Source organism: Bactrocera dorsalis, chromosome 4 (assembly GCF_023373825.1).
Source record: "Bactrocera dorsalis isolate Fly_Bdor chromosome 4, ASM2337382v1, whole genome shotgun sequence".
NCBI classification, from domain to species: domain Eukaryota; kingdom Metazoa; phylum Arthropoda; class Insecta; order Diptera; family Tephritidae; genus Bactrocera; species Bactrocera dorsalis.
In genome coordinates this window covers 56,225,526-56,247,129 of record NC_064306.1, presented here as the reverse complement: position 1 = coordinate 56,247,129, position 21,604 = coordinate 56,225,526, and the positions used below count along the sequence as shown (strand labels likewise).

At 35.8% G+C, this 21,604-nt stretch overlaps 1 protein-coding gene across 2 annotated transcripts; it reads left to right on the top strand.

Moving 5' to 3' along the window:
- The first annotated feature begins 7,037 nt into the window (after nucleotides 1-7,037).
- On the top strand, nucleotides 7,038-20,472 carry LOC105224349 (uncharacterized). Of its 2 annotated transcripts, none has more exons than XM_019989572.3 (3): nucleotides 7,038-7,881; nucleotides 16,048-16,246; nucleotides 19,499-19,738. In XM_019989572.3, the coding sequence occupies exons 1-3, from the start codon at nucleotides 7,165-7,167 to the stop codon at nucleotides 19,594-19,596; spliced, it is 1,014 nt and encodes a 337-aa protein (XP_019845131.2). In that variant the 5' UTR covers nucleotides 7,038-7,164; the 3' UTR covers nucleotides 19,597-19,738. The 2 variants fall into 2 exon arrangements, with proteins under 2 accessions (XP_019845131.2, XP_011200703.2); XM_011202401.4 differs by having other exon boundaries at nucleotides 7,049-7,881; nucleotides 16,048-16,242; nucleotides 19,499-20,472.
- The last annotated feature ends 1,132 nt before the right edge of the window (nucleotides 20,473-21,604 follow it).

Sequence of the window (21,604 nt, the reverse complement as noted above, 5' to 3'; positions counted from 1 at the left end):
AGCATTTGCAAATCTCGTAAATGTTATTTACTTCTGTTCGGTTCGAGTAATAAATTTTTATTGAGTCTTTAGCGCATCTACACACACAAATAACTAACTTATGTGTAGACACATAGCGTTACATTTATAAATTCAGTTATTATCCATGATTCGCCTTCATGTCTTTATTTTGCATGTTTGTATACAAACGCGTAAGTACAAAGGTATTTATTTGCTTTGTATTGTACATACATATGTATGTATGTATTTGTGCATTGATATAAACATAGCGAATATAACAGTTTAACGAGGTGCAAACCATGCATATGTTAAGTACATATGTATATGTATATATATACAACAATTAATAAAGTAGATTTTGCTCAAATCATTAGTAAAACTTATAGCTTATCGCGCAATTTAAGTTTTTTTGTTGTAGAAAATGGCGTATCCATAAGAAAATTAATCGTTTTTCTTATATAAATTAGGCAAAATGTGCTAGTTTCGTGAAAGAAAAAGTTTTTGGTACTAGATAAAAAATAAACAGCCCAAAAACTTGGTTATTTGAAATTTTTACATAAATTTTGAAGTTACAAATTTTGATGTACATAATTTTTATTCATTAAGGGGCTTACGAGTTTCAAAAAATCTGATTTTCAAGTTGATTCGAGTAATAGTTTCGGAGATACAGCTTTGAGGACTAGTGCGCTCCAGGCTAATTAGGCTATGTGTGCCGTCTTTAAAATCGTTTCGTCTTTGAGGGGGCTTTCTGGTCTAGGATTTTGAAAAAATTGATTATTTTTGCATATTTTGAAAGTTTAGAAATTCAAAAATATGACCTTGGAAAGGTTTTTCACAATTCGACTTATTTTCGCAGATACAGCCGATTTTGTGACGTGGCGTCCGTGTTCACTAGAATTGTCTCCTAAACTTTAAACGCGTTTTTCTCGAAACTACTTTGAGAGGTGGTTGACATGATATCTTAAGTTCCACTAAACAGATACCTTTGAAATTTAGTATATATCTTCTTTATACAATGCTCTATCGCGCCTGCCTTGGATTTCCAAAAATTTTGATTTGAAGTATTTTTAAAAAAATCGAAAGTCGAAAAGTCGAAAGTCGAAAAATAATGAAGAATCTTCTTGTTTTTTATGTTTTAGATCTCTACAAGGGTTGAAATCACGTCAACCAGGACGCACAGTTTTTTTTGAAGCCCCCACTCCACCGTTCCGTATTTCGCCGAATTTTGTTTTTTTTTCTTCCAATTTATTTTTATATTATTAAAATGTCATTAAAAAACATTTAGTAAAAAAGTTTTTCATTTTTTTTTATCTTAGTTTCAAAAAAGCCTAAAATTCTTGCGTCTAGACCAGAATACCCCCTTAAACCTATCTTCATGAAATTTTACACAGGTCTTTGAGATGCAATTCTTAAAGACTTGGACGAAGGTTTTTTCTCGACTAAAAATATTTGAAAAAAAAATGCCGCGAAGTTTTTACTGAAATTTTCATTTTTTTTTGTAAAAATGTCTGCCAAAAATCCAATTTTCATTTTTTCCTTCGTCTAAATTGTAAGTTAAGGTTTTAAGTAAAAGACGTATTTTTGCACTTTAGATGATCTTGTAAGCAGTTATCCTGCCAATGCAGGCGCATCTTTTTTCCGAGGGGTCACTAAAAATGGCGCCGCAATGGCCGATAATAAAATATTTTTTCCCAAAAATTTCAGAATATCTTTGTTAATAGTGTATGTATGTTTGTAACAATAAAAAAAATCTAACAAAAAATTTAATTTTTTACATGAGAACAATAATGTTGAAAAAAACTGTTTTTATACCGTATGAAGCCCATGCATTCCCTTAAAATAACTTAATGTAACTGAAGTTTTTTTTTGAAGATATTAAAACCAAGCTTAGCACAGTTAGTGATCCAAAATTATTGGTATGGGTTTATACCTTATGTAGTCCTCATATATCGAATTTAGGGATGCTTGTCATTTTACCTATCTTTAGTTCAATCAAATGATTTTTGTTATTTGGTGGACTTTTTTGGGCATATTTTGTTCATTGTAATGTTTTTTGAAAGTGTATGCAATGAGTTTTTGTTATTGTACCTAACATCTACATAAATTCAATCCAAACAGAGTTAGATTGTCACACAAAATCCGTGCAAATTCGGTACTGTATAACCGACTATCGTTGGAATTGATGCAGATGCAGACTATCCTATTCCATTTCTCTGTTTGCCAAAAAGCCATACAAATCGGTCAGAGCGCGAGATTTCGCTTACACATGGTATATATGTACATGTATATACATACATATGTAAAATATTGATTTTGGCCATTAAGGTGCAGAATTGTTCGTTATATCATAGCAGCAAATGAGCGATATATACTTGTATATGTAATCGATTGACCTTTAGTGGCCATTAAGGTGAGAATACATATGTATGTATGTATGTGATTAAATGATTTAAATATGCTAAAAGTATTTACTATATTTATTTATAGGTATATAATAGGTTCTTAAATGTTAAATATTTTATATTCAGATAACTGAACTTATAAAATCAAATTTAAAATTTTTAGATACATATCTGTCATCTAAAATACAAAAATACTAAAAATACTAAAATCAAAAAAAATCGAAAATCGCAGTAAGATATAATAACCAATATATAGCCATTATATGTATAACCAAAACTCAAATTTTGTTTCAATATGAGTGGTTTCAATTATATCGCCTTTCCTACGCATGTTTACTTATGAAAAGTGATTTTACGTTATTTTGCATTTTAGGTGACGGATATATTATTTTGTGTAAACTGACGTTGAGCGGCACCAAAAGCTCCGTCAGGATCGGGAAGAACCTCTCCGATCCGATCGATACCAAACGGGGTATCAGACAAGGCGACTCCCTATCGTGCGACTTTTTCAATCTGCTGCTGGAGAAAATAGTTCGAGCTGCAGAACTTAATCGAGCAGGTACAATCTTCTATAAGAGTGTACAGCTGCTGGCGTATGCCGATGATATTGATATCATCGGCCTCAACACCCGCGCCGTTAGTTCTGCTTTCTCCTGGCTGGACAAGGAAGCAAAACGAATGGGTCTGGCAGTGAACGAGGGCAAGACGAAATATCTCCTGTCATCAAACAAACAGTCGTCGCACTCGCGACTTGGCTCCCACGTCACTGTTGACAGTCATAACTTTGAAGTTGTAGATAATTTCGTCTATCTTGGAACCAGCGTAAACACCACCAACAATGTCAGCCTAGAAATCCAACGCAGGATAACTCTTGCCAACAGGTGCTACTTCGGACTGAGTAGGCAATTGAGAAGCAAAGTCCTCTCTCGACAGACAAAAACCAAACTCTATAAGTCTCTCATAATTCCCGTCCTGCTATATGGTGCAGAGGCTTGGACGATGTCAACAGCGGATGAGTCGACGTTGCGAGTTTTCGAGAGAAAAATTCTGCGAAAGATTTATGGTCCTTTGCGCGTTGGCCACGGCGAATATCGCATTCGATGGAACGATGAGCTGTACGAGATATATGACGACATTGACATAGTTCAGCGAATTAAAAGACAGCGGCTACGCTGGCTAGGTCATGTTGTCCGGATGGATGAAAACACTCCAGCTCTGAAAGTATTCGACGCAGTACCCGCCGGGGGAAGCAGAGGAAGAGGAAGACCTCCAAGTGGAGAAGGACCTGGCTTCGCTTGGAATATCCAATTGGCGCCACGTAGCGAAAAGAAGAAACGACTGGCGCGCGGTTGTTAACTCGGCTATAATCGCGTAAGCGGTGTCTACGCCAATTAAGAAGAAGATATATTATTTGTATTGGAAGGAATTGTATTCTCAATTTTTTTATAAGCATTAATCAGCAGTGTGTCATTGCATACTTTTGGGCTTTTATTATCAATAAGTGCATATGAATTACTTACTGCTGTCCTCAGCGACATCTGTAAATTGCTTATAGCAATGAGAGTGTGGAATAAAATTTGAATGGAACGCAATCTTAGATTCCACTCAAAACGGAAATCGCAGCAAAACACTGAACGTACATGACCAGAAGGAAAATTGAAATTTACCATTTGAAAGTGTGTATATAACGGGTAAATAACTTGAAAATGGCGATTCGCTTTTAATTTTTTAAATTTTTTAATTTGAATGTATTTTATTACTATTTGAAAATATTTCTATAAAAAGGTTTAAGTCAATTTTTATGAAGAATACAAGCTAAATATCCTCTTACGCCTAAAAATTGTTACAGCTTAAAGTCTTCTGTGATTTAAAACTAAAAATATTATTAATTTTATATAAAATATTCAAAAGACAATATGAAATTAAGACTTCTAACTTCAGTAAACCCGCCGGAGGAAGTAGAGGAAGAGGAAGGCCTCCACTCCGTTGGAAAGACCAGGTGGAGAAAGACCTGGCTACACTTGGAAATTCCAATTGGAGCCAAGCAGCGAACAGAAAGAACGACTGTCGCGTTGTTGTAAACTCGACTATAACCGCGTAGGCGTTATCTACGCCAATAAAGAAGAAGAAGAATTTCAGCAAAAGTTGTAACGCCTATGGATATTGCAGTGTCAGAGTTGACATCATTTGATATATCCTAAAGGATCTTTAGACTATTCATTTTGGAATAAATCATATTTCTCGAGCAAGAAAAGTTCAAGAAGTTAAAGATCTTAATTTTCAAAGATTTCTCCTTATGACTCTTTATATGTACATTAGGATCATCATAAGATGCAGACAAAAAATGTGTAAAACATCTTCAAAAGCTTAAAATCTGTTTTTACCATAATATAGTCGAAGATATTACTTATAAATGTTACATTTGGCACAGAAGTCGCTGACAGTCATACCAACCTAGAAAAAATATATTTTGACGAATGGGTTTTGAGCGAATTTCAATCTAAAAAGTCTTACTATTTTTTGGCCACATCAGTACATATTCACACGCATTTTATATTGCTATAAACAAAAGTAAGTTTAATACACAGTAACAAATCTACACAAATACATCTGTATATACAAAAATATATACATTTATATAAATACACACACATATTAAGTACATATGCACCTACATACATGGATATAACTTATGCATTTAAATTTGGTTGAGATTTCCGTGCGAATAACGGCAATAAGAGGAAATTTTGCAAAAACCGTATTTCATGTTTGCCTATTTTATGGCCCTTTCTTGTTTACGTCGTAAATTACACACAATATGAAAACAAAGGCGTGTTGCAGACTTTGGTGTGCCAATATAACGGAATCTTCCACCAAAACACCTTTCAACATTTAAAGCAAATATTCATTTGTAAACATTAAGTAAGGCAACAATTAAAATACATTAAATTACTGCAAACATTTAGATTTTTCTATGCATGTATGTATGTGTATACATGTATATATTGATGATTTTAACAAGGAATTGTTGAAAGAAATTATCTTTTGAAAAATAAGTGACGAGTTTAACGTTTAGGTGCTAAAATAGTGTTGGAACTACCTGCTACCGTTGTCGTTTCTAGGCAATCTAGATCCATAGAAGTCAGTAAGAGTTTTTTTCGTATATATTATATATATAAGATTATTATTATATGTATAATATATAAGATTATTGATTTGTAAAAGCCGTTTTAGATACGAGGAGAATTTTAGCATTAGCTTACATTATGATCAGAAATAGATGGACTTTTATTATACCACAAAGTTTATAACACCCAACAGGAAATGTCGGGGACAACCCAAGTTCGTCTGTATATACGCGAACTAGTCCCTCAGTTTATGAGAAATCGCTCTAAAATTTTGCATACACGCTTTTCTCACTTTTACTTGAGTTATCAATACTTGTATGAACAGATGGTCCGTTGTCCACGGTTTCGAAAATTTAGTAGCTTCTTAGAGAGAAAAAATGTGCAAAATTTCATATCCATGTCTCAAAAACTGAGGAATCTGTTCGTATACAGGAAATACAGTTATTCGGCTTAACATCTTATATCTTTGAATATGTCTGCATCATACCTCTAAAAAACTATTATACTTATGTTTAAACAACATATGTATAGTATAATAATATTTTCGAAAATAAATTTAACCTATTTTACAAAAAGTAAAACGGGCGAAAAATATGATTTCGATGTGTGGCCCCATAGCCACAAAAATTTCTCTAAAATTTTTTTTCCCAACACTGCTATTCATCTTTAATAACTTTTATCTCGCCGCCACTGTATGCATATTTTCACTTCGACACCTGTATATATGATCAGCTGTGGGCAATATTTCATTCATTTAGCAGCCTAATAATAAATAGTAATGATATGAAAAATAAAAACGTGCCGCTCATTTGAAGTTCTTCTATTACAACTGTTCTGGTTGCGTATACGCACTTGTGCACACGCAGCCAAGCATACTTTCATGTTTATTTGTAAATAAACACACACATACTTTACTACATGCACATGGATGTGGCAGTAATAGTAACAACGAGCACTTAATAGCATAAACGACACCCGCAGCTTCACAAATGGCCGATGAATGCCAATTAGTAACAACAACAAGCCAAGCAAACACAATGCTTGCGCAGCATGCTATAAGTGCATGAAAGTACGTGTATAAGTATGCTGTGCGGCGACGATCGCAGCCGATCCCTCTATGGTTAATTTATTTATACGATAAACAAACAAGCGAATTTCATGGACTTCGTTGAATATGTGCGAGTGTGATATGCTTGGGAGCGCTTGCAATGTTTTCTTAATTTTTTCCAACTTTTTTCAGAAATTTTGTTTACAGTTTTTTTTATTTTTTCCAAAGCGTATGGCAATCGTGAGCACTTGTGTGCAAGAAATTCGCAAAGTGTTAAAGGAGAGCGCAAATAGAAAAAAAAAAATTGCCGACGATTGCCGAAAAGTGTGCAAATTAGCGCGAGATCGGCACTTTTCGCTGGAACATCTTGTATGATTTCAGTAGCAATTCAGTAAGCGACGCGTACAATACATATTTTATAGCAAGTGGATTGTGATTTTATTCTAAAATTTTAAACACAAAATTTTTTCAGTTTTTAATTTAATTTTTTTTTAAGAAATTCCAAGAAAATTTGTTTTATTTTTTTTTACAAAAGAAAAAAGAGATTCCTAAAAAAATTATTAATTTTTTTTTACAAAACAAAAAAATGTCTGAGTATATAAAACTCGAAGTGAAAAATGAGAAAAATAACAGTTATTCCGCAAAACCACAAAATAATACTGCAAAACACGATATACTTTTGGAAAAACGTGACAATTTCAAAAACGAACATGTGCGTTTCAAGAATAACATACACACAGTTATAGTGCCAACACATCACTCGCATAGCCGAACTCTACCCAAAACTCTGCCAAAAAATGGTGTCAAACATTACAATGAAAATCTCGCCAAAAGTGATCCCAAACATATTTCAAAAATCCTAACCGTAAACGACACAAATAATGATTTCATCATACAAATTAAAAACGACACAAAACCAAGAAGAAAATCAGACACAAAAACGACAGCACACACACATTCAACGCTTTCGAAGGCCGAATCGAAGACCTCACTGCGAAGCGATCACCGTGTTTTAATTAAAACCGATTCGAAATCGACATTACGCAGCGGTGAATCCAAAAATGATTTGAAATCACTTTCGGGCACTTTGCCGCGCCACGCATCGAACAGTACACTAAAAAGTAACAGTTTAGGAAAACCGCTGCATAAGTCAGACTCCAAGGCGACACTGAAGAGTGAGGCGATCTCAATCACAGATGTTTCAAGCGCCAGCAGCACGCATGCGAAGAAAAGTCTGGAATCGATGACCGATGAGGAGATCATTGAAGAGAATTTGAAGGAGTTACTCGAAAACAAAAATCGAGTGAGTTTTTCAATAAATTTCGTTTACTTTATTAATAAAATTTCGAAGTGTTACATGAAGTGAGTGATGTATGTATATATATTTGAGAGATGATGCTCCTTCGACGAATAAGTGTTAATGTTGATAGATGAACTTCTTTAAAGTTTAATTGCTTTCTATATAAAGACTCACATATGATTAAATATTAGCTTATCTTTCTGTATAAAGATTAGATAACCGTTGAAACTCAGCTCATACGTTTACCAAAATTTCGTCCTACCAACATTAAGTAAGATATGGTACAGTTTGCTTTGGGATGTTTCGTTCTGAGACCGAAACGTGTGCCTAATAACAGATTAGACAAATATTATATATAGCTGGTATCAAGCTGAGCTAATAATGGTACCGAAGAAAGATGTGGAATATATGCGGAATTGTTGATGATCTCGAGGACATTTCAATGTCGAGAGAGCTTAACAAACCTTGGCATATATACTTATAATAGAGATGTATATGATGCTTTTCCGAAGAGCTTGATAACTTTTTTTGAAAAAAAACGCATAACTTGCTGAAAATCTCCATGTTGTTCCCTGTCAAATTTGAACGTTAGATTGCTCTAGAAAATAGTTAGACTTTTTGAAGATGAACTGGATTTAAATGTTGACTCGCGGCTGGTTATCCATTCAAGTCCAATCTTGGGCAACTTTTTTTCATGAGCATTTCGAATAGCCCGTTTCTTCGGAAATGTTTGCTCTACTGGAATAGTTGCTGCTTATTTCTGTAGACTTTAGACTTGACGTACCCACAAAAACCTTCAGTCTAAAGGCGTTAAATCGCAATGATCTTGTGGCCAACATCAGTGGGATGAGATTGTTGTCCGAAGTTGTTCCCTCAAAATGAGCCATAGAATCGGTACCGAGCTGTGTGGCATGTAGCGCCATCTTGTTGAAACCCACATGTCCAACCAAGTTTCAGTTCTTCATTTTGGCAAACTCGAAGACATTTCAACCGACGTTGCGTCCAGAGAGCATCTTTGAAAAATACGGTCCAATGATCCATACTCAAAAATTATACCAATACCAAGTACAGCAAGTTTTTACTGTCACTTTTTTTCTTACGAAGCTTAAGGTTGCTCTTCACCCAATGCGGCAATTTGGTAGCTACTAGCGACGCAGAAGTTTTGGTCTTCAGTGTTTGTTATTAGAGTTTTCACATTCGCAATTCCGAACACTGCTTTTGGTAATGAAAATTTCAATAAGCGGCCCATTAGTAACATCTCTTCCAGTGATCATACTATCGCACCAAATGCTTGACATCGTGATTGTACAATCCCAGTGACTCTGTCCATTGTTTCCCTTCTGTCAATACTCGTTATGAAACTTCATTGCAGACAACTCAATCTGATAACCAATTCTGCTCTGTGATCTTTTATTAAATCTTTTTATCTTCTACATTAGATTTGATTTTATTGTATTTCTGATAGCTAGTTTTTGCACATGACTTTTTCATCTTAGTGATCATTTCGTAGTCTGATTCAGATTCTTGACAGTGAACACAATAACATGGAATTCGTCCCAAGTCGTCTGTATGTGACAGGGACATGTTTACATAGTGAAATGCGAATTTTGAGGAAACTCTCTGCGATATTGTACAAAGGACTTACTAGGCCTTAGCCAAGGACATGCGCAGAACTTCTGAGACGGCAATCATCCGGTTGATATATGAGTGGCGCAAGTCTCTATTGTCAGACCGCTTTGTAACCTTCAAGTCAAAGGTTACCTTCAGCATCCTAGCGCTTGAATGAAACGATTCAGAACCGGCTCTTGGATGCTAAATCGATCAGGTTGCCAAATACACACCACTCCAAATGGCAGCAGAACATTTTGCCAGCTTCGTAACATTACTAACATGGTAGAATAACCGATACCTGATTTCCCAATGGCAATAAAAAGTTCATGCTAGGATTCTAAGCAGTAGGAGAGGTAATGGCAATATGGCTACAGAAATCGTATAGGCATGCACATGCGCTCGAGTTGCAATCAGGTTACAACTCAAGGTTTACTAATATACGACGCTCTCAACCGCCAAAAGTATAAGCTCAGGCTACTCAGAGCGCCTTCTACACTGGCCTTTGTAGGCTCCAGAAACACGTATATAACTTAGGCCTATCTTCTTGTGCGAATTGCCGGTTCTACTCTGAAACTGCTGATTGACTGCACAGCAGTCTGCAGGCGCAGGATAAAGGCCCTTGGAACCATGTTTCCAAATAGGAATTACATCGCCTCACTAGCACATAACAGCATATTGGAATTTATCAATTTGCTAAGTCTAAGTGAGTCGTTGTGACTAAGGAAAGGGCACAATAGATCTAAGTTCGCGGTGTTATCCTCATTTATTTATATTATATAATCTTATGTATAGCTTGTTTCTTAAAAAAAAAACAAAGGGTATTAGACGTCTACCATCTTATTGCGCTTAAGAGTGCAACTGAGCTATTTTTAAATGTTGTTTATTGTATTGATCACTCACTACAGGAACATTGTAACTACGTCTAATATACATAGCTATTTTCGATATCAGCCACGCAGATTCCACAATTTATAGATCAAAGGTGCTAATTATGAAAATCAGCGCTCATCCGGTATAAAAATGCGCGGATGCACGAGTATAAATGTATTACACATATATACATATACATACATATATATCTATGCAAGCACATGTAATTCAAAATATTGTTCTTTCTCAATTATTAAAACACTGCGCTAAAATTAATATGCCAAGCACTACCTCAGCTCATCCGGTACATGAAGTACTAGATATACTGAATACTATATACATATGTATAAAAACAATTACATATTATACCTAATACCTATTTATGTACATATATATTTATAGAAGTGTATAGTAAAGGGTGATCCATTTCCCGGTTCCCTACATTTTTTTAAGAAAAAACACAGAAACTTCAAATTTAATGGGGAATGGGGGAATTTATTATCATTAGAAAGAACATTTTTTTACATTTATTTTTTGATGATTGTCTCTTTAAAATGTTGGTCTTCGATGTCTCATTTCAGCATTCCGACATGCGTTATGTTTTCCTCCATGGCCTGATTCGAAGCGGGATTATCCGTATAGACTTTAGACTTATTATATCCCCACAGGAAAAACACGATCTTGGTGGCCTATCGACCGGCCGAAAACGTGAAATTATTTGCTCACCGAACTGTTTTCTCAATAAATTCATTTGATTGATATGTTGGCTGTGATGGGACGACCAAATGTCGCCGAGATCACGGCTTCGATTTCAGCATCAAATAGTTTTATCATGGCGCGAAAACGTGGGATCGGTTACCTTTGACATCTTTAATCGCCATTCAAAGGTCGCTGGCGTTGGATCTTCTACTTCACAAGCTGTATTTTGTACGAACTCACTCTCTGCGCTTTGGCCAAGCCGAATGACTCTGTATTACCCAATAATGATATAATAATGCTGGTTTTGCAAATATTGAAAAAGGTTCCTCTACTTGGATCACCCGTTACATACCTATGCCTGCTACACTCTGCTCACATACAGTATCAATCATTTCATACAGTAAATAAATAGCACTCACATGCCTGGAGGATTTCAAAATGATGGACCAGTCAAAATTGCTGAGATTGAGATATGTAGGCTGTCAGATATTGAAAACACAATTGATTTGTTTGCGGTGATGTTTTTTCCAGCAACAACATACACACACATACACATCTGTTGTCGGCAATTGGACTAAACGAATAAACTTTTGTTTTCTTAAGACATAAATCTCGAATGAGCGCATCAACAACGGTATATTATTAGGAATTCGATTTTGTGAATAAATCATTGTTTTATGATAATGAAAGCGAAGCGGTGAACCATGGAAATCGACAGATGTACAACTTTATATACATACATATGTATGTATATACCCTTACTGCATTGAAGCGAAACAGCTTTCGAGGCTTTCAGCATTTCACCGTTATATAGAACGTACGTACTTTGCCCCGTGTGCAGATAATTAAATTAGTGCGATTTCCAAAATTCTGCGTAAAAACACCGCGGAAAGATTTAAGTATCATTTCGCATATGTGTGGTACATACATATATGTGTAGATATGTATGTATGTATCATATTTACAATTCGGTTTATACATACAATGATGCAATTTTGTTGATGTGTTTTTGACATTGTTGCTGGAGACGATTTAAATATGACCTTCTTCATCAATCAAAAAAGTGCTCGATATTATTTACGTTTCCTCGCGGTTTTCATGAGTAAATCGATTTTTAATTACTTTTTGCATACACACATACATACATATGTATGTATATATAAATATGAACATGCATATAGTACCTACATATTATATGCTTCGCGATTCCTTGAACTATCACATTGAATAATTTGGTAGGAAAATTTCGCAATAAAATACAAAATTCGCACACACCGCTCGGAAAATTCGACGGAAATTTTCGTATTGACTTTTATATATGGGTAGACTCGTTATACTCGTGGCATTGAATTTGTGCTACCCATCCAATTTAACAACACTACTCAACAAAGTTGAAGAAAAAAGCGACTGGTGTGCTAAGCGGTCTCAGGGGTATTTGAAGTATCCTGAAAACAAATTTTAGTTCCAAAATTTTCCATCACGTACAGTTATTTTTGAGATTTTAGTAAATGAGTTGTCGTTTGACCTCTACACCCTTTGACTACAACACAAAAAATCTTAAGTGTTAGAAAATTTGTACTATCATTTTCGGCTTTAGTAACCCAAAATTAGTAAAAGATACCTTTACAGTAACAAAATGACTGTAAACTGCTATATTTTCCACAAGGCCAAATTCCAAACGATGACAACTTGTATAATTAGTCGAGCGGTTTTTGTTGTATAAGAAAAGTCTGCGGAATATTAATCCAGCAGATGCGCAATTTGTCAATATCCTTTCTTTTGACAGATCGAGACTGTACGAGAATAACGACGACATGATATTTTGTTCAGTATTCTTTGGCTTTCATTATGGAGACTAACGCTGGCTAGGTCAACGTTTACAACTTATGTTGGTCAACATACACTCAGCCTACTGAAAAACTATTCACGACACCATCAGCCATCTTGAGAAGCCCAGTATTCATTACACTGTGGAACATTTTGGATTTACTCGTGGAACTTCCAAGTGGAGGGACCTGGGTCATTCGCATAAAATTGCGCCACGTATGTCGAAGAGAAGAAACGATTGGAGGTGTCCTTTTTTTTTTTATGGCTATAATTTTCCTTAACTTTATGTTTTTTTTGTCTACGCTTAGTTGTAACATTTTGGCAAAGCATCATTTCGATCTGCCCCCAGATTACATTGTTGTGTTATAGATAATACTCGACCAAATATAACACGTCCAGCACGCAGGGAATTAAATATGTAAAAACCTTCTGAGAGTGTAGACGAGACCGTGGAGAGTCGATCGGCACCGTTTTCTATGTAGCTATTCGGACTGACGTGTGATCGGCATACGACATGGAATGTTAAGAGAGTATGAATGTGACCTCATGAAAAGTTGCCAAGAAGATCCATTGTTTCGAGCATATGTTCCGATGAGGACTCATTTTCTGGCTCAATGGGATAGATACAGATGCATAACGCATTGGACATCAGACGGACAATCTGAAGAGACTCAGCTCGAACTGATAATATTTACAAACAACGTTATGTGTATGTACTTTCCATAGGGTTTCGACTCTGTCCAAATATGTCGGGTGTTAAGAACGTTCGTCAGTGGCGACTTTATCGCGCCATATACTTAAATTAATATACATATTCAGGTGACATTTGCTTTCAACAGACGACACCACTTCCTACACATTACTCAAAAAATAGTGATATTTTCCACAACATATCAGTGAGCAGATAATTTATTGTAACTTGGATCTAAGATCGTGTTGCTAATCTAAAGGTTTTGTTGGACTATAGATATAAACAAAAATTTTTCATGGCAAAAAGGACATCCAAGCAGATGTACTTTTGTCAGTTTTTGGAGCAAAACATCACGCATCGTAAAGTCGTGTTCCGTCGAAATGCTCGAAGGAGACCACTTCGGGAATTGGACTCAACAAGTGGAGAAGGACCTGAGACGTAGCTGCGGCCACCAATTGGCCATCTCAAAAAATAAGTGCCAAAGAACCGCGCTTTTGAATGATAATCAAAATTCCTCTTATACGGTTTCCGGTGAATTTTTTATTTTACAAAATTAGGAAAATGAGACATCCCTTCAAGGCAACCTTATTTGATGCGATGCCTGAAATTGAAGTCGTGATCTCGGTGACATTTGGTTCTAACGCACCCTACACTTTTATTGCGATTGCTTTGAAAACATTGGAGCAAATATTGTGACACGTTCCCACGTCCCATGACTAAAGATCATTTGATACTACACCGTTAGACTATGTAGAGCATAAGAAACGTAGATAACATATGCGGACAATCCCGCTTTGTTTAAGTCCTGACGACATCATATAACATAATCGCTATATACCAGTCATATCACTCATAAATTCATCGAAAAATACTCTTGTTACAAATTTGTGATTGTTAACTATTGAAATACAATAAAATTACAGATCTGTTCTAACTAAATGCTTCAAAAACGTTTTTTGAGTATTTTTTCACATACCGTAAATAACTACATACAAGTTTGTATGTACTTGTTTATAGTACGTGTATGCACATGCAACATCAAATCTTTATATCGTCACCTGAATGCAAAATAACGTATCATCAAAAACATTCGAATTGACTGTCTTATTTGATTACGCTTCCTACTTCAATTATACATATTACATATGTTCAACATTTTCAGTCCTTCGGTTGCGCTCATAAACTTTGCAAATTTTTTTTTCACTCATGTTCCATTTTATTTCGTTTTTTCATTCATGCCTCTGTAAATTTTAAAATGTTGTTAAAAATAAAAAATGATATGTATACATATAAGGTATACATATGTATGTGTTACCACACAAGCTTCACGAGACCAATTATTAATTTCTTAGTCATCCAGCCTAAGTAATTTTTGAAATTTTGTTTATAAATTTCAATTTTTTTATTTATCCATTAAAATTAAAACTATAAATTATGCATGGAATGTTAAACGAGTGAAGCCGCGAGTATATAGAGCATAGATATACATATAATACCTAAATGAATCATTCCTTGTACACGGAAGCCACGCGCAGTAGTAAGAAGAACCAGAGCCTATTCATAACCTTTCTATCACCAAGCACACATTTTCAAACACTAAACAAACTAAATAATTTGTATATCATGCCATGATCTTATAAAAATGTTGTACTCCTACTCTTCCCATTCGCTGAGATACGTGTGCAATTGGTGTGGGTGGTTAGTCACCTTTTTGTAGGTTTTCGCCTATTTAAAAATTATACTTTATATTTGTTTATGCACATACAGCAATGAAAAAATCAATGACCGCATGTGGCAATGGCAACAACTAAAATTAATTGCAATTTAATGGGTTTTCATTGCGCCTATGGTTTCTTTCACTTCCTGGTCTCAAATTTAATGTACATTGTGAAGAATGGATAGATAATAATATACACATGTATAATGGACTTATCTGAAATAATATTAAATAAGGAAGAGTGCGAATCGAACTGACAACTGGTGTAAGTCAAATAGATTGGTATAAACAAAAATTCAGACAGAATATGAAGCGGTTATATCACTTTAGCGAGGTATACTCTATTGGATTAAATTCAACTGAATGCTTTTGTTGTTTTTTCATCATATTGAAAACACTAAATTAAAGTTTTATCTTTAAGTCACTGTAGAGATCATTTAATGAGTAGAGACCGTCGAATCAAAAATATTCAAAAACATTCAACCAAACTGTTATCAAAAATGGCACTCTTATAAAGAGCAAAGCGTTGGTTCTCGCGCCAGCCGTTGATATTTCTTTCCATATGGCTTAATATGTGGCTAAAGAAAGCCCACTAAATTATAGCTTTTGCTTTTTAAGTCACTAGCGAAAAGTATTATGCATTTCTAATATTTTTATCCTCAAAAAGATTTCTGTTTCATTAATGAAAACTAAGCAATTTTTTTTACATTAAAAAATTAAAGACTACTTCAATAACCCTTCTTTTTAATTTCAGGAAGAGCGAAAAGCAAATGGACGTCTCATAGCAGCCATCGTTGCCTTTCTGGTTATATTTGTGGGACTCTATAATATGTGGCTAAAGAAAGCCAATGGCCTGGCGGGCATTCTGGTGCCGGTGATAATTATGGTGTCCTATGGCGGTTGGGTGGTATTGCTCGCCAAACGCGATAAGCAGCGTCAAGTATTGTATGTAAGTAAGTACTAATATAATTTTATTGAGTAAGGCTTAGTTAAGTTTAGGTAGTAATTTCTAGTTATGTCGTTATTGTAAAGCTCCTTGAAAAAAACTGTAAGTTTTTAGTTTTAGATTCAAAGGAACTGAAAAAGGGGTAGAGACTTCTTATGAGTATGCCTAAATAATGTTTTTACCAAATAAAATTTGAAACATAAGGCATAAAAATTCACTATTAGACCAGGATCGATAACTTTTAATAGCGAACAAATAATCCGAGTAGGATGACCCCCCTTGAAAAAGGAATAAAAATTGCAAAACATTAAAGGAACAAGTAAGGAATGGCTAAGTTCTGGTACAACTGAACATTTTATACTCTTGGAACTTGCAAAATTCAAAGAGAAATATGTTATTAAAATGTTAAACAGAAGATCGGAATCGTAATCCAATTTTTTTTATAACATATGTACTCTATATACTCATACACTTGGCCGACTAATCAGCATAAGATTTATAGAAAAAACGAGGATCATATACATATATGGAATTGGTTTTAGTACCGACCCGATTTATTAACTATCATATGCACATACTAAAAAATAGTTCACTGGTTTCATTCTGTCACCTACATCAATCACCAATCATATAACCAAAGCTCAGCCGTATTGAATCTGATAAATTTATAATGGGGCTCGGTCGATTTCACCAGTTTCCTTTTTTAAAACAAGATACTTGTCTTGATAAACACACGGATTTATGCAGCCCATTTTTAGTAGTTTTTCACTCAGAATCACTATTATCGGAAGGTTTCTGTCGTGCGATTTCAATTTCCACTGTCTTACACATTGAAAGATACATAGTTTTAATTCAAAATCAATCTAAATTGTCGGCCCATATTCGGTACCTAGGGTCCTGAAACGTTTTGGTTGGATTTTTAACAATTTTGTTGTCCTGGACGGCATACACTAACACGCATTATTCGTGCAAAGTTTATCTCATTATATTAATAGCTTCTAGAATTGTGTCCTAAGAGAAGTAGGCGTGGCTTTAAGTCGTTCGATATCGCATCATGAAAGAATGCTTGTACGTACCAAAATTAGTCGAATCAGTCGGTACGGGTCACGAGTTATGTGTTTCACCAAAAAGTCGGCGCCACGACATATTTCATTTTCAGCCAGTATTCCAGTAAATCCCCGCCGCGGGCTAAAGATATGAGGAGACCTCCACTCCGGTGTCGAATATGGACAAACCTGGCCTTTTGGAAACAGTATCCAATTGGCGCCATATGCGAAGAGAAGAAACGACTTGGCGCGCTGTTCATCCATTTGTGAAGTAAGAAGTTCTTATAAAATTTGTACCAGCAAATTTGATTGTTGTAGCTCTAGTGGTTTAGGAGATATGTACATTAAACATATAAGGGCGAGGCCATGCCCATTTTTTTTTTCAAAATTTTTACCCAAAGGTGTATCTGGCCACTACAATCCTCCGTACCAAATTACAGCTCTATATGTTAATTTGCTGCTAGTTATGGCACTTGATATGTTTTCGGTTAATAGCCAAGCTTCATCGAGATATCTCAAGTTTTACGCAAGTTACAGCTTGCACGGATGGACATACAGTTACCGGATTTCAACTTTTCTCGTCATCCTGATCATTTACAGATATAGAGTTAATCTATCTCGATTAGTTTTAGGCGATACGTACAACCGTTAGGTGAACAAAACTATAATATTCTGTAAAAACTGGTTGCAAGACTATAAAAATAGGTTTGGAGATAAGATCAAACTCCTCCGAGACAAATTTCGTTTTCTTAGACTCTATACTGGGCTCGGCGGGCTCAAGAGACATTGTCCAACATGGGCATGGTTTCTTGTCCAAATTGTCGTTTTTCCAAAATGGAGCAGAAAACTCCAGAACACCTGATTCTAGAATGGATCTACGTTCCATAATCGCGCCCAGAAAGCTCCTGGAATTATTCAGAGTGTTGAACCTTTGCAGGGACGGATCCACGGTTGAGAACTGAGGGAGAGTTCCTCAAAAAATTCTGCAGCTTTGTGAGACAAAGTGAGTACAAAGACATGATGTCGATTTCAAATTCACAGTCACCCTCCCAGAAATCGTTCAAGTACTGCCAAAACCGAGCGAATGGAAGAATAGAACGACTGCAGTAAAAGCGTCGAATCTAGTACTGTGTAACTTCGAATTTATTATTGGAATTTTCTGTCTCAGTGATGTTCTGTCACTGTCTCAGCCACTTAGTGTGATTCTGCAGAACGAATCACTCGACCTTGCGAAAGCATCAAACGTCATAACAACACTGGTTGCAACACTGAACGCACGAAGAATGCATGCTGATCATCGCTTTAATAATTTTTTTCAAATGCTACACAGATGGCTGAAAATTAGATGTTGATGTGAAAAAAATCCAGAACATATGGTCGTCAGAGTCATCGAAACAATCACCCCTCTCAAAGCTATGAAGACTGTTCAGGGTTTCTGCGTACATTCCAATCATTGACACAGTCACTCATTGACACAGTCATGTAAGATTTCGGGTTTCCGATCAAGTTTTTGAAAGTTTCAATTTGAGTCAGCTATTACCAAAATTTAACCCAAATTTGAAAGAAAAGGATTTAACTGTAATCATTGAATGCCTAGTTAGACATTTTGGGAAAATCTTGCCCGGGAACAAAGAACTGCACGAAGCTCAAAGCTGAAATAGCGCTTTTTCAAAAACAATGGAAAAAGAAAATTACTACGAGAACACAAATGCTCCAGAAAAGATTGAACGGCTTAGCACTTTTCAACATAAACTAAGACATTACTGTGGAACCAGAAGAAATAATAGAAAGATTTAGTAAAATGAGCAAACACCGTATTGATTTTATGCTGAAAATTAAATGTTGAAACATGTATAAAAAATATAATTACAGTTTAAAGTTAAACATTTCTCAAATCAATTACAAAATCATAAAGTTAAAGATTTAAAAATCAATGAATTTCAAATTTATGTTTCCCAAAATTCTAAAATATGAACGAAATTCGCTAAATTTATGACCGAGCAAATGCTTTCCCTTTGTTTACTGAAAGATTTATCTCATTTTTCAACGAAAATGAATGAATTTTCAATGAAATTCATAAAATAGGCGCCAATATTTTTATAGAATAGCCTCTAAGTAATTTAAATATTATAAACAATTTATAATAAAATTAAAATTTATTTACTAATTTTAATAACAAAATAATAATACTTATATAAATCATCTCATTTTAGGACAAACACGTGGAAGAAGTGATGGAGCGCAACAAAATCGAATTGGCCGAGAAGGCAAGATTGCTGCGCAAGAAAAAGGCGGAGGAGGCAAAACGTAAGGAAAAAGAGAAAGCTGCCAAGCTGAATCGTTTGGGTCATCGTCCCAGTTTCCGAGAGAAACTATTCGGTACGCGTACGCCGGCCTTGCAGCCCTCGGCCAATCTGCTGACCATCGCCGTCACTGCAGCGGCGCCATCACAAATTGTTGTCGAGTCGCCGAAGAAGAAGCGGCTGCAGCGTATGGATGCATTGGTGTTGCCGCACCCGCCGATGCGCACGGGCTCAGCGCCGTAGTGAACGACTATGAAAACATAACGGTACTAAAGTTGCAGCACACATAAGCGCAAGTGCGAACACAGACACACAACCCAACACGCTACGTATGTACAGCGAAAAGAAGAAAGAAACTTTACACAAACAGGAAACGTGCGCAACGTTTGTACGACCGGAAATGAGGGTATTTAAAGCATTTTCGGTATGTTTCAGAAATAGTGTGTTTACGTTTCGTTGTGCCGTCATAGTATAATAGTATATATGTATGTATCCTTTTCATAAATTACTTCATAATTATCGCTTTTTATTTTGATAAACACAAGAACTTTGTATATAAATAAAAACTTAACTAAACATATAAACATATTATATAAATATATAAATCTCTAAACGCGCAGCGCGTGCTCGCTTCTGCGTAAACAGCTCAATTACTTTGAACTTTATCGAAATCCGTCCTTTTTATGACTCTTCTCATGGCTGTCTTTCGCTTGCAACTACACACACACACACACATGCGTATAATTTCTAGTCATTACACTCGTATGCTACTTTTCTACACACACATGTAGTTTTTAAAAATACATTTTACTCTTATTTTAGTTGTAATGATAATTTAGTAATTCTATTTAAGACTACAAACAAACTTTATAATAAACAAAATGAAGTCTTTAAATAAAATAACGATTTTTTACATAAAATGTGTTTTTTTCGTTTTTTTTTATTTTTTTAAAAAATGCTTGTTTTATGATATTGGCAGGAATAACGTTTTTTTCAATATTATTTCTTGAAAGATAGTGCATCAGTCATGTCAAGCTGTCATGTTATTCACTTGGGAGAGGCCAGAAACGCTTCTTTTACATATTGCTCAATCAATTCACGACTTCCGGTCTTAAACCAAGTATCCTCTTGGTAGCCTAAGAACATCCGTTTGAAGGCGAGCTAAAGTAAGAATGCGAAATATCCCCTCCGCAGTGTTGTGCGCTGGGTTTGGGACCCGCCACGTAAAAAATCATACTAATGAAAAGGAACAACAAGCTTCGGACCAGTGACTCCCCTTTTTAGACGACCATGGCAAACGAATTAAGGTCTATGCCTTGAGGGCATGCACTTGAAATGTCCAGTCCCTTATTTAGGAAGGTACCGCTGCCCAGCTGGTTGATGTACTCGTGAAAATAAAGGCTGACATCATTGCCGTCCAAGAAGTGCGATGAACGGGACAACGACTGAAACAAGTTCGCAAATTTGGTGTGGTATTTATGGTGGGAAAGAGACTGCGTCCCCGAGTACTGTACATCACTCCGGTGGATGAACGCCTAGCCACAATCCGCATTAAAGCGAAGTTCTTCAACATATCGCTGATTTGCGCCCTCGCCACGACAGAAGAGAAGACATCTTTGGCAGAACGGTCGGTAAATTCAGACTCCATGAGAAAACATCCCCAAGATCACTTCGCTGGGGCTCGAAATATGGTTCTAGATTCCAGCATAGAAAAATTCATCAAGCTACCTGGCTGTCTCCGGATCGAAAAGACAAAAACCAGATCGATCATGTTGTGATAGACGAAAGACACGTCTCCAGTGTAGTAATCGTGCGTACGCTTAGAGGTCCTAATGTCGACTCGGGCCACTATCTTGTTGCAGCCCAGATACGCGACCGCTCCTGTGCAGCCAAAAACGATCATGAACAAACACAACGAAGGTTCGACGTCGAGAAGCTGCAATCGCAACACACAGCCGAAAAATTTTCTACTCGACTTGGACTTCTACTCTCTGAGAGCACTCGTCAACAACTGTG

Bases quoted from the DNA above. Each gene is read 5' to 3' on its own strand.
- LOC105224349 (XM_011202401.4), top strand. From the start codon at position 7,165: ATGTCTGAGTATATAAAACTCGAAGTGAAAAATGAGAAAAATAACAGT. The intron at 7,882-16,047 runs GTGAGTTTTTCA...TTTTAATTTCAG, and splicing joins TACTCGAAAACAAAAATCGA to GAAGAGCGAAAAGCAAATGG. The intron at 16,243-19,498 runs GTAAGTAAGTAC...ATCTCATTTTAG, and splicing joins AGCAGCGTCAAGTATTGTAT to GACAAACACGTGGAAGAAGT.